General features: G+C 39.7%; 1 protein-coding gene across 8 annotated transcripts in view; it reads left to right on the top strand.

The window, feature by feature from the left end:
• The window catches only part of NT5C2 (5'-nucleotidase, cytosolic II), a 91775-nt gene that overhangs the window by 52507 nt on the left and 26536 nt on the right, over positions 1-12732 (top strand). For 6 of the 8 annotated variants that reach the window (XM_035132649.2, XM_035132651.2, XM_035132650.2 and 3 more), the window contains 12 exons: positions 777-872; positions 2143-2234; positions 2404-2461; positions 3243-3336; positions 4065-4127; positions 4962-5045; positions 6238-6279; positions 7481-7588; positions 8205-8271; positions 9370-9540; positions 10893-10944; positions 11214-11274. In XM_035132649.2, the coding sequence (XP_034988540.1) occupies positions 777-872; positions 2143-2234; positions 2404-2461; positions 3243-3336; positions 4065-4127; positions 4962-5045; positions 6238-6279; positions 7481-7588; positions 8205-8271; positions 9370-9540; positions 10893-10944; positions 11214-11274 (988 nt within the window). Of the gene's footprint in view, positions 1-593; positions 684-776; positions 873-2142; positions 2235-2403; positions 2462-3242; positions 3337-4064; positions 4128-4961; positions 5046-6237; positions 6280-7480; positions 7589-8204; positions 8272-9369; positions 9541-10892; positions 10945-11213; positions 11275-12732 lie in introns of all 8 variants that reach the window. The other 2 variants (XM_035132654.2, XM_035132648.2) reach the window with 2 other exon arrangements.

Below are 12732 nucleotides of genomic sequence, written 5' to 3'. Positions count from 1 at the left end.
AGTCCTTCTCCCCAAACCCTTTTCATATAGCTTAACTGAGGAGAAGTTCAACATTCCACACCTCCTTTCCATGCAGTTAGGACATTTACACACAGAGAACTGCCTTAGTTATGTTTAATTTTTCTTACTTACTGTAGTGAAAGCACATCTGGTGTCAACTAAGCTTTTATAAAGTTTAGTCCAAAAGGTTTTAGTCCTTTAAAGGAATAGTAATAAATATATAACACTTGTATAGTGCTTTTGTGAGTTCACAGTGCTTCACACACATTCTCAGAGTAGTCCTCCAACAAGCAGGTAGGGTGGACAATCTGATGTTGAGGTGGTACTTAGTTTTAAACAAGACAAGTCTGATTTGACAGAATTTTTTGTCCAATGAGACTTCTATCAGCTCCAGTTATATAGTTAATCTTCTTTGTCAATTGGGTAGGTGGGAGAACTAAGGTTTTTATTTTTTTTCTATTTTTTTAAGCTATGCACCTGTGCCTGCTGATTGTGTAATTCAGCTTTCTTATTAAAATAAATGAGCTAATGATAAGAAAAGAGATCAATTGTACATTTGAACTGGGCAATGCAGACTATTTTTTCCTCTGCAGCTAAACAAAAGTTCAATGGGACTCTGTCAGCAAAATGTCCTCCTTAGGGTCAGATTCTAGTTTGGACAGAACATGATAGAACTGGCTCAGGTATGCCATTCCAATAGACTATCTTTTAAAGTCTTGCTGTCCACTGCTTGGTATACAATGCTTATATCAATCAATGCACTTCTTTATTAACAGAGGCCTGGTATTTGATTCCCTTTATGGAAATTTGCTGAAAGTCGATGCCTATGGGAACATCCTAGTGTGTGCACATGGCTTTAACTTCATGAGGGGGTAAGTACTGTGAATATAGGCAGTTCACATAAGGAAGACTGCAATCTATATGTACAACAGGGGATGGTATGTTCCACTGAACTTGGTAGAAACTCTGAATTCATATATAGGATTGGACTTTGAGGGATCACCTATGCTGTAACATTTCCTTATGCCAGCCCAGTTTTTCTTACTTTGGAGTCTTATAAATTCTAATGACTTCAGAAACTTGGTTAACCTTTGGAAACTAACTTAAGCGAATATGGAAAAAATGCATACAGGCCTGGTTCAGATGTAACAACCTCACCTCAGTGCATCAGTTTATTGGGCCAAGAACAAGCCTTGTGTCCACATATTTTCTTCTTGGCCCTTGAAAGCACAACTTTGTTAAATTAATTTATTGTGATGTCCAAATGGGACAACTATGGTTTAATTGTTGTTTAAAAATCAGAATATGACCTGGGACCAGGCCATTTTGAGCCCAGCTATAGGAACATAGGAACCTATTATACTGTGGTCTATCTTGACTGGCAGTTGCTCTCAAGAATTTCAGGCAGACGTTTTTCTCAGCACTACCTGTAAATGCTGGGGATTGAACCTTTTTGCATGCAAACACATGCTCTACCACTGAGGAGATTATTATTATTATTATTCTGCCTTTTATCAAAGGATCTAAGGGTGGTGTACAACATTAGAAACACATTATAGAACATCAGTGATAAAAACATAATAAAAAGCACAATCAGGGAGCCACCACAGAAGAGACCTGTTCTCTTGTTGCCACCCTCTGAACCTTTCTGGGAGGGCAGACATAGAGAAGGGCCTCAGATGACAAGTGCAGGGTCCAGGCTGGTTTGTATGGGGAGAGGCAGTCCTTAAGGTTTTGAGGTCCTGAGCTTTTTAAGTAGAATATTATGTGTGAATTGTACAGTTGTTGATGGTTAGTTGCATGCTGTCCAAATGAAACACAATTCTTGTTTTGTTTTGATCACCCCAGTTCTTGAATTCTTCTGGGATGAGTTGAGCAAGCAAGAGCTGGAGGGAGTAGGCTCCTCTCTATGGATGAAGTTGTGTGAAGTATCACATTTTGCTGTAGTAGAAAGGAATCCATATTATATTTATTCCAGTGTTCTTGTTAAAACCTTTCCTTGAATAACAACATTTTAGGAGATCTTTCTCATTGGTCTCATTGGTCTTATTGACCCAGTAGGAGTTAACACAGCTGTTTAGAGAAACTACTATGATTAGACATCATTAATAGGCATATTCCCTTGTCCCTTACCTTTTTCAGGCCAGATATCCGAGAGCAGTACCCTAATAAATTCATCCAGAGAGATGACACTGACAGGTTTTACATTTTAAACACACTGTTCAACCTACCAGGTGAGACCTTAAACTGTAATGGGGATGATGGGGATTGTGTCATAACAATCCGTAGGTATATTACTGTTAATTTCAAATGAGAAATTAGGAATGTCATTTTGGTTTAGATTAATTACATGAGTAATTTATCCAGTTCTTCATTTAATGTATATTCTTTGCTTCTTTTCAGAGACTTACCTGTTGGCTTGTCTGTGTGATTTTTTTACGAATTGTGCTAGGTATTCAAGGTGAGCATGTGTCTCATGTGTTATATGAAATCCAACATGTGATGCTATAGCCATCATTGTCTCTCATTGCAGGTGTGCAAGGACAAATTCAAATCTTCTTATCTGTAGCTTGATGACAACATCAACCACAAGTACTTTAGGGATTGTTTATGTTGTTAAAGTTTGTGATTTAAACCCTGGCAGGGCTCATAGGGTTCACCATACACAGGTGAATATGACCATTTAGCACAAGAGTGGGGAAACCTTTCAGGGATTAGAAGTTGGGGTGATGGATACAGCCAAAGCCATAAAAGTGGGTGGAGCTACTCCTTTTCTCTCTTTATTTGTCCATCCATTCACATGTCCCTCTCCCACAGCCAGTTCCCTTCTTCTGAATCTTCAGCCCCTCAACTTCATCTAGCCATCATCCATGTATGTTCATTCTCTCTTGCATGCAGAAACATGTACCAACCTAGATTCAGACATATACACATCCTGCCTATATCTTTATCTCATTCCATTTCCTGCCTGGCTTGGCCTCTGAGAACAGATGCCATGCTGATAAGACAGGAAATGAGATGATATATCTATTCATGAACTGGCACAAAACATACAAGCAGGAATCCACCTAACATTAATGGGATCCAGGTTTGGTTGCTTTCAATACTATCTATGTAGCTATCAATACTGTTGCTGTTTCCAGTTGTACGTTGATTCCCAGGCCTTATGCTGCTAGCTGCTCCTTACTAGCTGCTAACCTACTTTTACGACAATTCCGTGCTTTTTTGCTTTTTTCTCACAGCTGTGAAACAGGGTTTAAAGATGGAGACCTCTTCATGTCCTTCAGAAGTATGTTCCAAGATGTGAGAGATGCTGTGGATTGGGTTCACTATAAGGTGACTTGCACTTTGGGATATATTTTTAACTGTAGTCTGTTTAATTCTTAACATTTTGAATAAATTATAATGTGGGATGAACACTGTTATATTTGCTTTGCCAGGCAGTGAATAAGTATTAAATGCCAGCTAGCATGCCCATCAATATAATTGGAAAGGGGGGTGGGTGGGTAAACAAGGATGATAATTCCTTCTATCACCACCACCTTGCTGCTTACTTTCATCCCCCCCCACTCCTCCCCCCCCCTCTTTATGAGACAGGCTGCTGCTGCAAGCCATCTCTTAAAAGTCATCACTGTTTCACTTTATTATATTTATGCTATTGTTTTCCCTTCTAATGAGCAGTTTCATGTGTTTTCATGTGATAACTCATCTGCACATTGCGCAGGAATCACACCACCCCTTTACTTCAGCAATTGAACTGTGTGTCACCATGTGTTTTCTGAACTATTCTGTTTTGCACTTCAAGTTTACTTCAGAATAGACTTAATTACAGCGCTTCAATGGCATCTTGTCCAGTGTGTTTGTTTCTCATATGGTGAATGAGCCACAGGGTTCTCCACCCCCGGGTTGAACCTATCCAGTGCTAATCTCATGACACACAAAACTCCACAAATAACTTTCTGCCTCTAGTGTCAGCATGGAAGCTGATACTATAATGTGAAACCTGAGTAAGATTGCTAGATCATTGCTTCTGCTGTGTCATGTGGTTTCTCCTGTTGTTTCAGGGATCACTGAAGGAGAAGACAGTTGAGAATCTGGTGAAGTATGTAGTGAAAGATGTAAGTACAGTAAGTCAAGCCTTTCCTTATTGAAAGCGGACTAGTCTTGGTTTATTTCATGCAGTCTTAAAATGATAAAAAAAGAGAATGGAAAGTTCAAACTCCCTTGTTCACATCTTCTTCTTCTTTTAAAGGCATTAAGTGATGTTACTGTTGCTTCAGCAAATGTTGCCTTTTTTGATGAAAAATAATTTAGCACTTCCTCTTTATCTCCCTTTTGTTAATGGAATTCTAAGCACCTGAACTTCAGGCAGGGGAAGTTGGTTTCCCCACCCCCACAATGTATGGAGTAGTAAAAGAGTGCATGTCACAATAGAAATGTGAATATTCCAAAGCATTTTCTATGTCTTGATATCCTGAGGGGCATAAAGTTGAAATTGTGCATTTTGTATTTCTTTAGAGGGATTCCTTTGATTTTCACCTAGTATGGGATACTTTCTGTTTCCACATAATGCTCATGCTATGTACTCACAGCACATCAAAGTGGCATTTAGTTCTAAAATTAGTAAAGAGTCCTTACTGCCTGCAGCTTCTCATTTTCAAACCATCAGGTTTCTGGTTACATATTATTGAACAGTTTCAACATTTCAGTTTTTTAAAAGTATTTTTTAATACTTGGTCGAATAGGACGTTAGTACAAATTATAAGACATGACTAAGATGCAGGATTTCAGTTCACAGCTGAGGCATCTAGGATTTTAGAAGACATTTTAATCAGGCTGAAATATTCATTTGGCATTTTCAAACTGGCAGTATGTACAGATAGCCTGAGATATTTATAGACCCCCTGAAGGTATGGACTTCAACTGAAAACTGTATTTTATGTAAATCTTTGCCATTTTAGGGGAAACTGCCTCTGCTTTTGAGCCGCATGAATGAGGTGGGAAAGGTGTTTCTTGCCACAAACAGTGATTATAAGTACACTGATGTAAGTACTCCTGTAACACAAGTATCTTCCTCCATCATTCATTCATTCATTCATTCATTCAGTGTCTCATATATGTTAGGTGTCATATTTTGAACTTCTACCTTGGAGCAGGGAGAGCAACCTCAGCCCCGGGAGCTCAATGCAGCTCTGTAGGCCCCTCTGTCCAGCCCTCTGGTCTTTCTCCAGGCCATCCCTCCTTCCCTAGGTTATGCCCCTCCCTGCCCTTCCTCTGAACCCTCCTCAAGTGCTTTTGCCTGGCTGGAAGGTACCCTTGAACTGTGATGATGCCTCTTGCTTGTCTTGAAATCTGTGTGACTGGAATGTGGCAAGCATTAGAACAGTAAGTTACATCCATTGTTTTGCCCACTTTTACTTCTGGCCACACCCACCACTGGTGTGTAGCCCTCAGAAGTTTCCAGATGAATGAATGTGGCACTCAGTCTGAAAAAGTCTTCCATCCCTGCCTCAAAGCATAGCTGGGGAACCTTAGGCTCCTCAAGATGTTCTGGACTACTACAACTCTCATTGTTTCTTACCATTGGCCATGCTGGTGGGGCTGATGTTCAAAAACATCTACAGAGCCATAGGTTCTCAAAGCCAGCTGTAGAGAATTAGATAAGCTCAGTATAATGAAAGCATGAGCTGGAGGCACCTAAGATTCTCCTTGAATCTTGGTTGATAATTTAATGATGCCTTGTACCTGGCAATGTGTCTGTAATTTAGTCTCCCAAGTTTTTTTTTTGGGGGGGGAGGTGGGAGATATGGAAGAAATACTTTTTAAAGACCTTCTGTTTATCATAAAATACATGTTATTTTAGAAAGCCATGAACAACTATGCTAGGAAATCGCCATGTTAATATGAATGCAGGACCCGCCTGTATTCTGTGACAATGAACTTTTGTTCTCCAATCCTATGAACAAGAGCTTCCAAATTAACTGTACATAAAACTGAAGTGTGTATCTTGCAGAGCTGCATATCTTTCAAAGCTGGAGACATGCCTTTTGTTGTCATGAAAATCCTAAAAATAACATCAAAGGGTTCTGCAATGTTATTTTAATGCTCACAATGCCCGCTCTAGATTTGTATATCTGAAGACTGTTTGTATATTTAAAAGTATTGTTTAAACATAACTAATAAAATAGTTAATTTATCCAGAAAGAAATTAAGTCTTGCTTCCAATTTGCCTTTCAGAAAATTATGACATACCTGTTTGATTTTCCACATGGACCAAAGGTGAGTGATGAAAAGAGTTGTTGTTTTAATGATAGATCTGCCTTTCTCAACTTGGTGTTGGCCAGATGTTTTTGACTACAACTCCCATCTAGGGTTGGATGAGAGCTGGATTCCAAAAATCTGGATGGCACCAGTTTGGGGAACGCTGTGTTAGATGGTGTATATTATTCCTTCCTAAATAAATCAAGAATAGGAGTCAAGTTCATGGGGACTGAAGAAACCGGATAGTTATTTAATTTTCTATTTGTAAAACTCAGCCTTTGGAGGCATGGTGTCAAATGCCTTATTATTTTTATTGGAGAACAGGTGGAAATAATTGAAGTTAGCTTTGATATGCCTGATATGCAGCTTCTAGAGGTCACTAATGATTAAAAAAACCCCACTGAATTTTCAAATCAAAAGCATTTACTTCCACCAGTGGTGTTTGCCTGTTTGCACTTGCTTGAGTAGAAGTTGCTTGCTCAGATACAAGAAATTGCTGCTTAGCCACATATCCACTAATGCAGGCATCCCCAAACTTTGGCTCTCCAGGTGTTTTGGACTACAATCCCCATCATCCCTGACCACTGGTCCTGTTAGCTAGGCATCATGGGAGTTGTAGGCCAAAACACCTGGAGAGCCAAAGTTTGGGGATGCCTGCACTAATGCATTATAACAGTGCTGCTGAAATCCTTCCACATATAATTAATAATTTTTCATAGCTACAAGAAAATGTACTTTTCAATTTTAAGGCTTGGTTATGGTTTCATGTACTTGCTATATGTAGTAGAAATCAAAAGTTTAATATAAATACACAGACTGCTCCCTATTTTCCCTTTCTCAGTTGTGGCCTCTGCTTTGAAAGCCCTGGATGTCCTGCAGTAATTGATAAATGCCTGGATCTTTGTATTAATATTTGTAGTAGTGATATAATTGCTAACTTCAATTTAAATTATGATTAAACAGTATATAAATCCAGTTAAACAAAAATAAATTTTAAAATATCTGCTAATTTTCCTTTTCCGCATTGTTACGTAGGATTCTCGGGTATATTTACTGAATTGAAGTGTTGGGGAACTAAGATGTGTTGTATATGATGTCAGGCTACATATAGAATACAGTTATCAATCTCTCCTGCAGAACTAAAATAAGCTAGTTGCAGTGTGAACAATTATAATTTGTACCTTTTAAAAAGATGTTCTTCTGCTTAATTTTTCTCTAGCCTGGCAATTCTCACCGGCCATGGCAATCATACTTTGACCTCATCCTTGTGGATGCGCGAAAACCTCTTTTCTTTGGAGAAGGCACAGTCTTGAGACAGGTGGATACGGTGAGTGATACATAGAATATATAGTTAGGCTTGACCGGAAGAAAACCTGGGACAAGTTTTTCATAAATTCATAAGCTCTCTACTTGGAAATTAATTGAATACTTGGAATATGTGTTTCTAGCTATTTTTGGGTTATCTGAATCACATAGAAAGGAAATATGAGAAGGAGGTGTGTTCAACTGACTTGTAAAAGGCAACCAAACACTTTAACTGTAAAAACAGGAAGTATAGCTTTAAGCAGGTTTTTGTAGCATCTGTATGCAGGCCATGCAAAAGGATTGTACAGAATATGCTTCTACGAGACTAACTTCACTGTTTTCACCTGGCCCTGATATGTTTGAGGCATGAAACAATTCCCAGTGTAAGACTGTTTATGGCCTCTAGGAATAGGGCACCAGCTGCATGCCCCTATGTCATGCTGCTTTTAATAATTAAAGGGGCTGCCCAGAAAAATATAGTGCATTTGGAGTATGCAAACACCAATTGTCCTTTTTCCTCTGAGGCATATATTGAACAGCCTTTCTACAGATTTATCAATCTATTGGTCAATAGTAAAACTGAAAATTGGGCTGGAGAGACCTACAGTTTCATTAAATGAATTTCTTTTTTTGTGCAGGTTACTGGTAAACTGAAGATTGGTACTTACACAGGCCCCTTGCAGCATGGTATTGTTTACTCTGGAGGTAAACTAGAAATGAGACTGGTGAATCTTATCAGGAGCTGGGATGGAGATTTTCGCTTTATTCTATTTTACATGGGGTTTGAATAACTTCTGATTTCTCCAAAACTGTTCTTCAGGCATCATGTTAAGAAAAACAGCAGGGAGAGAGGCAGAAGACTGGATATGATTTTAAAGCCCCCCACCCAATGTCTGAAGTTTAATTTGTCTTAAGTAAAGTGCCAGATATATTATGCAGATATAACTAGATTAGAATGTTTTAGGTACAAAATAGATTTCAGATTGTATCAAAGCTTACTGGAGCAAAAGAGCAACAGTGGTTGTACCATTTTTTAAAAATGCACTAGCAGTTGCTCAAATCTGTTTGTAAGTGGAACATAAGAGTCCCTTGTGAGGCAGTCTTTATATTAGTTAAGATGGAAAATTAATTGTAGGTGGTACATTAGGTAAAGAGTCAGCAGAAGCCAAAAGTGTAATATAATCTAGTAGCTGCAAGGAATGTACCCACCTATCCAAAGTTTGTAATCCCAAAGGTTAAGTCCCATGGTGGTAGATGGGTAGATGGTAGATCTTCCTCCAGTTTTAAGATCCCTCTTGGTATGTTCCAAAACTATATACTCAAATAATATATAGCTGTGTTGGCACTTTTGTGTATGTGTGTGTATTTGGGATGGCATCTAAAATGCACGTCCCACATGCTACCTGATTTGTGTATTTTAGCAGCTTATACCTTTTTAAAAAGAAAGGAAAAAAGTAAGAGGTGACTTGATCATCTTTTGATCATCACCTGCATTTTAAATGGATAGGTCTCAGACACCTGCAGCTCAAAAAATATTCTGACAGCACACAATATAGCAGGCTTTGCCTGAATGGAAAACCACCTGTGAACCATATATTTGTATGCTGCAGTGTGTTTATTTTATACTCTGATATGTCTGAGTGTGCAAAAGCTGCATTTGAAAAAAGCCTTATATCTATCAGTTTGGAGAGCAGGTACATGATAATAATGGAGGTTTATGCACTGAACCCATGGTTTTCATGCTGAGAAACCTTTTCTGATTCACAATTATTGGCCCTTCTGCTTTTTTCCTCCTCCTCTTAGGCTCCTCTGATACAATCTGTGACCTTCTGGGGGCCAAGGGTAAAGACATCTTATACATAGGTGATCACATTTTTGGAGATATCCTGAAGTCTAAAAAACGCCAGGGTTGGAGGACCTTCCTAGTGATTCCAGAACTGGCACAGGAGCTTCATGTCTGGACAGACAAAAGCTGTAAGTAATGAACTCTGTAGTTTAATGGTTCCCAGTTGATGGTATGTGGACTACCCAGGTGGTTTGTGGCACCATTCGCACAACAAAAACTACCATAGAGATATCAATTTTTTTAAAAAGTAGGGGGGTCCATGACTTGGCTTTTGAAGAACAAGATATCTGAAATACTTAATTGGGAACTACTGGCCTAGTTCATTCTTCACTTTTTAAGTGATGTTGCTTGGCTTGACAGAGGCTAGCTGGAAAATCACTTGGCTTGTTTCCCAAAGATTATTTGCATTGCTTTTGTGCATCAAAAGACTGGGAAAGCAGCAAGTCTCCGGATAGTTTTGTGACTTATTTATGGATAGTTGTTTTTTTCTGCTTTGAACTGAGGCTGTTTTTGGGAGACTTACCACCAATGACTGCTGGTTTGAACAGTTTACAAACCTGTGGCTATGCTACCACTTGTCAATACTGTTGCTGACACCTGTCATTTATTTCTTTATACCCTTTTTATTAAAATGCTCAAGGCTGCCTACAAGAACTGTTAAAACAAATATTATAAAAGCAGTTGCACTAAGTGTGTAGAAGAGGCTGATATTTTCAGTTGCACTTTCCATGAACATTTTAGGATCTACTGGAGAACAAGAAATAGAAGCTGTAACCCTAGAGCAATTTCCCCCAACTTCATGCCCTCCAAATGTTTTAGACTGCAACTTCTAGCAGTCTCAGCTAGCTTGGCCAATGTTCAGGGATGGTGGGAGTTGTAGTCCAGCATGTGGAGGGTACCGTGTTGGGGGAGGCTGCCCTAGACACTGAGAGGGCATTTGAGACACTGCAAACATATTCAAAAGACTGTCTGCCATGTTCCACTATGAGATTATAGATTCTGTTCTTTTTAGCCACATGTCTGCTCTCACCATTCACAAAGTTGAAATAAAGGGCTAGGTCTGAAACTTCTACACCATCTGAGTTGTCAGATGAGTTTTATCAAAGCATATATTGCAAAAAAAATGTAGGATTGTATTCTAAAGAGCTGTTTGACAGTGGAACAGACTCCCACAAGAGGTGATGCACTCTCCTTGGAAGTTTTTAAGCAGAGATGACCATCCATCATGTATGATCTAGTTGGGATTCTTGCATTGTGGGGTTTGGACTACAGTATATGACTTGGGGATCCCTTCCAACTCTATAATTCTATAAATCAACAAATAATAATAATGCAATTTGGAAAGCAGATAGAATCCTCAGTCTGGTGCCAGGTCTGTTTTCTCATATTGGTGAGAGATAAGTAATAATCTACATAGTATTTGTTTCAGCTGATCCACTGCCATAATATCCTTTTACTTTGCCTTCCCTTTGCTGCTTAGGCCTTTTTGAAGAACTTCAGAGTTTAGACATCTTTCTTGCTGAGTTATACAAGTAAGTAATGGATTTTTTTCTTTAGACTATAACCCAATACTCCACTAACTCATTAGAGTGAGTGCTTCCTTTTTAGTGGACAGCTGCACTCTGTCAAAGGGCTCCACATTAACTTAGAATTTGGGGGTGGGGAAGAGAGTATTGTTGTGCCTATCAGTTTTGTCTGATATAATCAGGTTTTCTAAATTAGTATTTGCTTTCCCAGATCCACCTTCACATTTATCTTCCATGTGCACTGTTGATATTGTTTTCTTTCCTATTTCCAACAGGCATTTGGATAGCAGTAGTAATGAGCGTCCTGACATCAGTTCCATCCAAAGACGTATTAAGGTACTAGTAAATAGAATGCTGGGGAACATGGGTGGTGCTGTGGTCTAAACCACTTGAGCCTCTTGGGCTTGCCAATCAGAAGGTTGGCGGTTCGAATCCCCGCAACGGGGTGAGCTCCCGTTGCTCGGTCCCAGCTCCTGCAAACCTAGCAGTTTGAAAGCACGTCAAAGTGCAAGTAGACACCTCCAGCGGGAAGGTAAACAGCGTTTCCGTGCACTGCTCTGGTTTCGGTGTTCTGTTGCGCCAGAAGCGGCTTAGTCATGCTGGCCACATGACTCGGAAAAACTGTCTACGGACAAACGCTGGCTCCCTTGGCCTGCAAAGCAAGATGAGCACCACAGCCCCAGAGTCGTCTGTGACTGGACTTTATTGTCAGAGGTCCTTTACCTATACCTTTTTAAAAAAATAGAATGCTATTTTGCTCCCCTTTCTAGTGCAGCAATCTGTGCTAACTTCATTAGAGGGAGATTTGAGGGGACAGGGAAGGTAAGGAGCTGGACAGGCAGCGGACCGAAATAGGAACCTGAGAGAAGTTGGAAGAGAAAGATACAAGACAGGGAGCTGATAAAAGGAGGAGCTAATGAAGTGAGATGGTTGTTGAAAAACCTCCATAGGGCCTAAAGGCCGAGTAAAGCAGTACTGATAATAAATGAGGGGGGTGTAGGACAGTTGTATTGATCAAATAGACTTGAGTCAGAGAAATGTAAGATGGTGAAGCAGTAGGCAGAGGAAACACACTGAAGCTGCTTACATGGCAGATGCAGGTAATAGTCTCCCAACCTACTTTTAAATGAAAAGCAGCTGGGGGGGGTGCAGTCCTGAGCAGAGGAATTATATGGGTCATAGCATGCATTCATGCTGTTGGCTCAAACACAAAACCCACACCACCATTCATTTGCATACTCTCTCCATGTAAACACTCAGTCTCTGAGGCTGATTTTCACCTATAAAAGGGGAAAATGCTACATGACTGTGTTATATCTAGTTACACACACACACACACACACACAAAAAAAAACAGGGCCCTGCGGTAAATATGGGTAGTAAAGGCACATGGTGACCTCAAATAGTGCATAGAAACTGGAATGGCTAAGTCCTGATGGCAGGGAAGGAGAGGTCAGACAAGAGAAACAATTGTGAGGCAGAGACTAGGAGGAAATACGTTTGCTTGGGCCAACAGTGACAGCTCCTGCACCATAAGAGATTCAAAGAAAGAAAAATTGTGTAGCTGTGGTTTTCTGTGTCATTGAAGCACTGTGATTAAAACTATGTGAAATTCTCCCAGCTGTGCAACTGTAAGTAGTGCTTGAACTCTCTTGAGTTCTCCATCTGAAAATCCTACAGTGGTGGCAAAGGTCTGAGAACAGGTGGGCATGTTGAAATTCAGAAGTGATTTAAACTCACCAGCCACTGTGGTAGGAATAGAGATGTAAAATTTCTGGAAATTTTGAAGCTCGG

Source organism: Zootoca vivipara, chromosome 5, assembly GCF_963506605.1.
Source record: "Zootoca vivipara chromosome 5, rZooViv1.1, whole genome shotgun sequence".
NCBI classification, from domain to species: Eukaryota; Metazoa; Chordata; class Lepidosauria; order Squamata; family Lacertidae; genus Zootoca; species Zootoca vivipara.
Note: the sequence above shows the minus strand (reverse complement) of the source record. Positions and strands in the feature narration are given on the sequence as shown.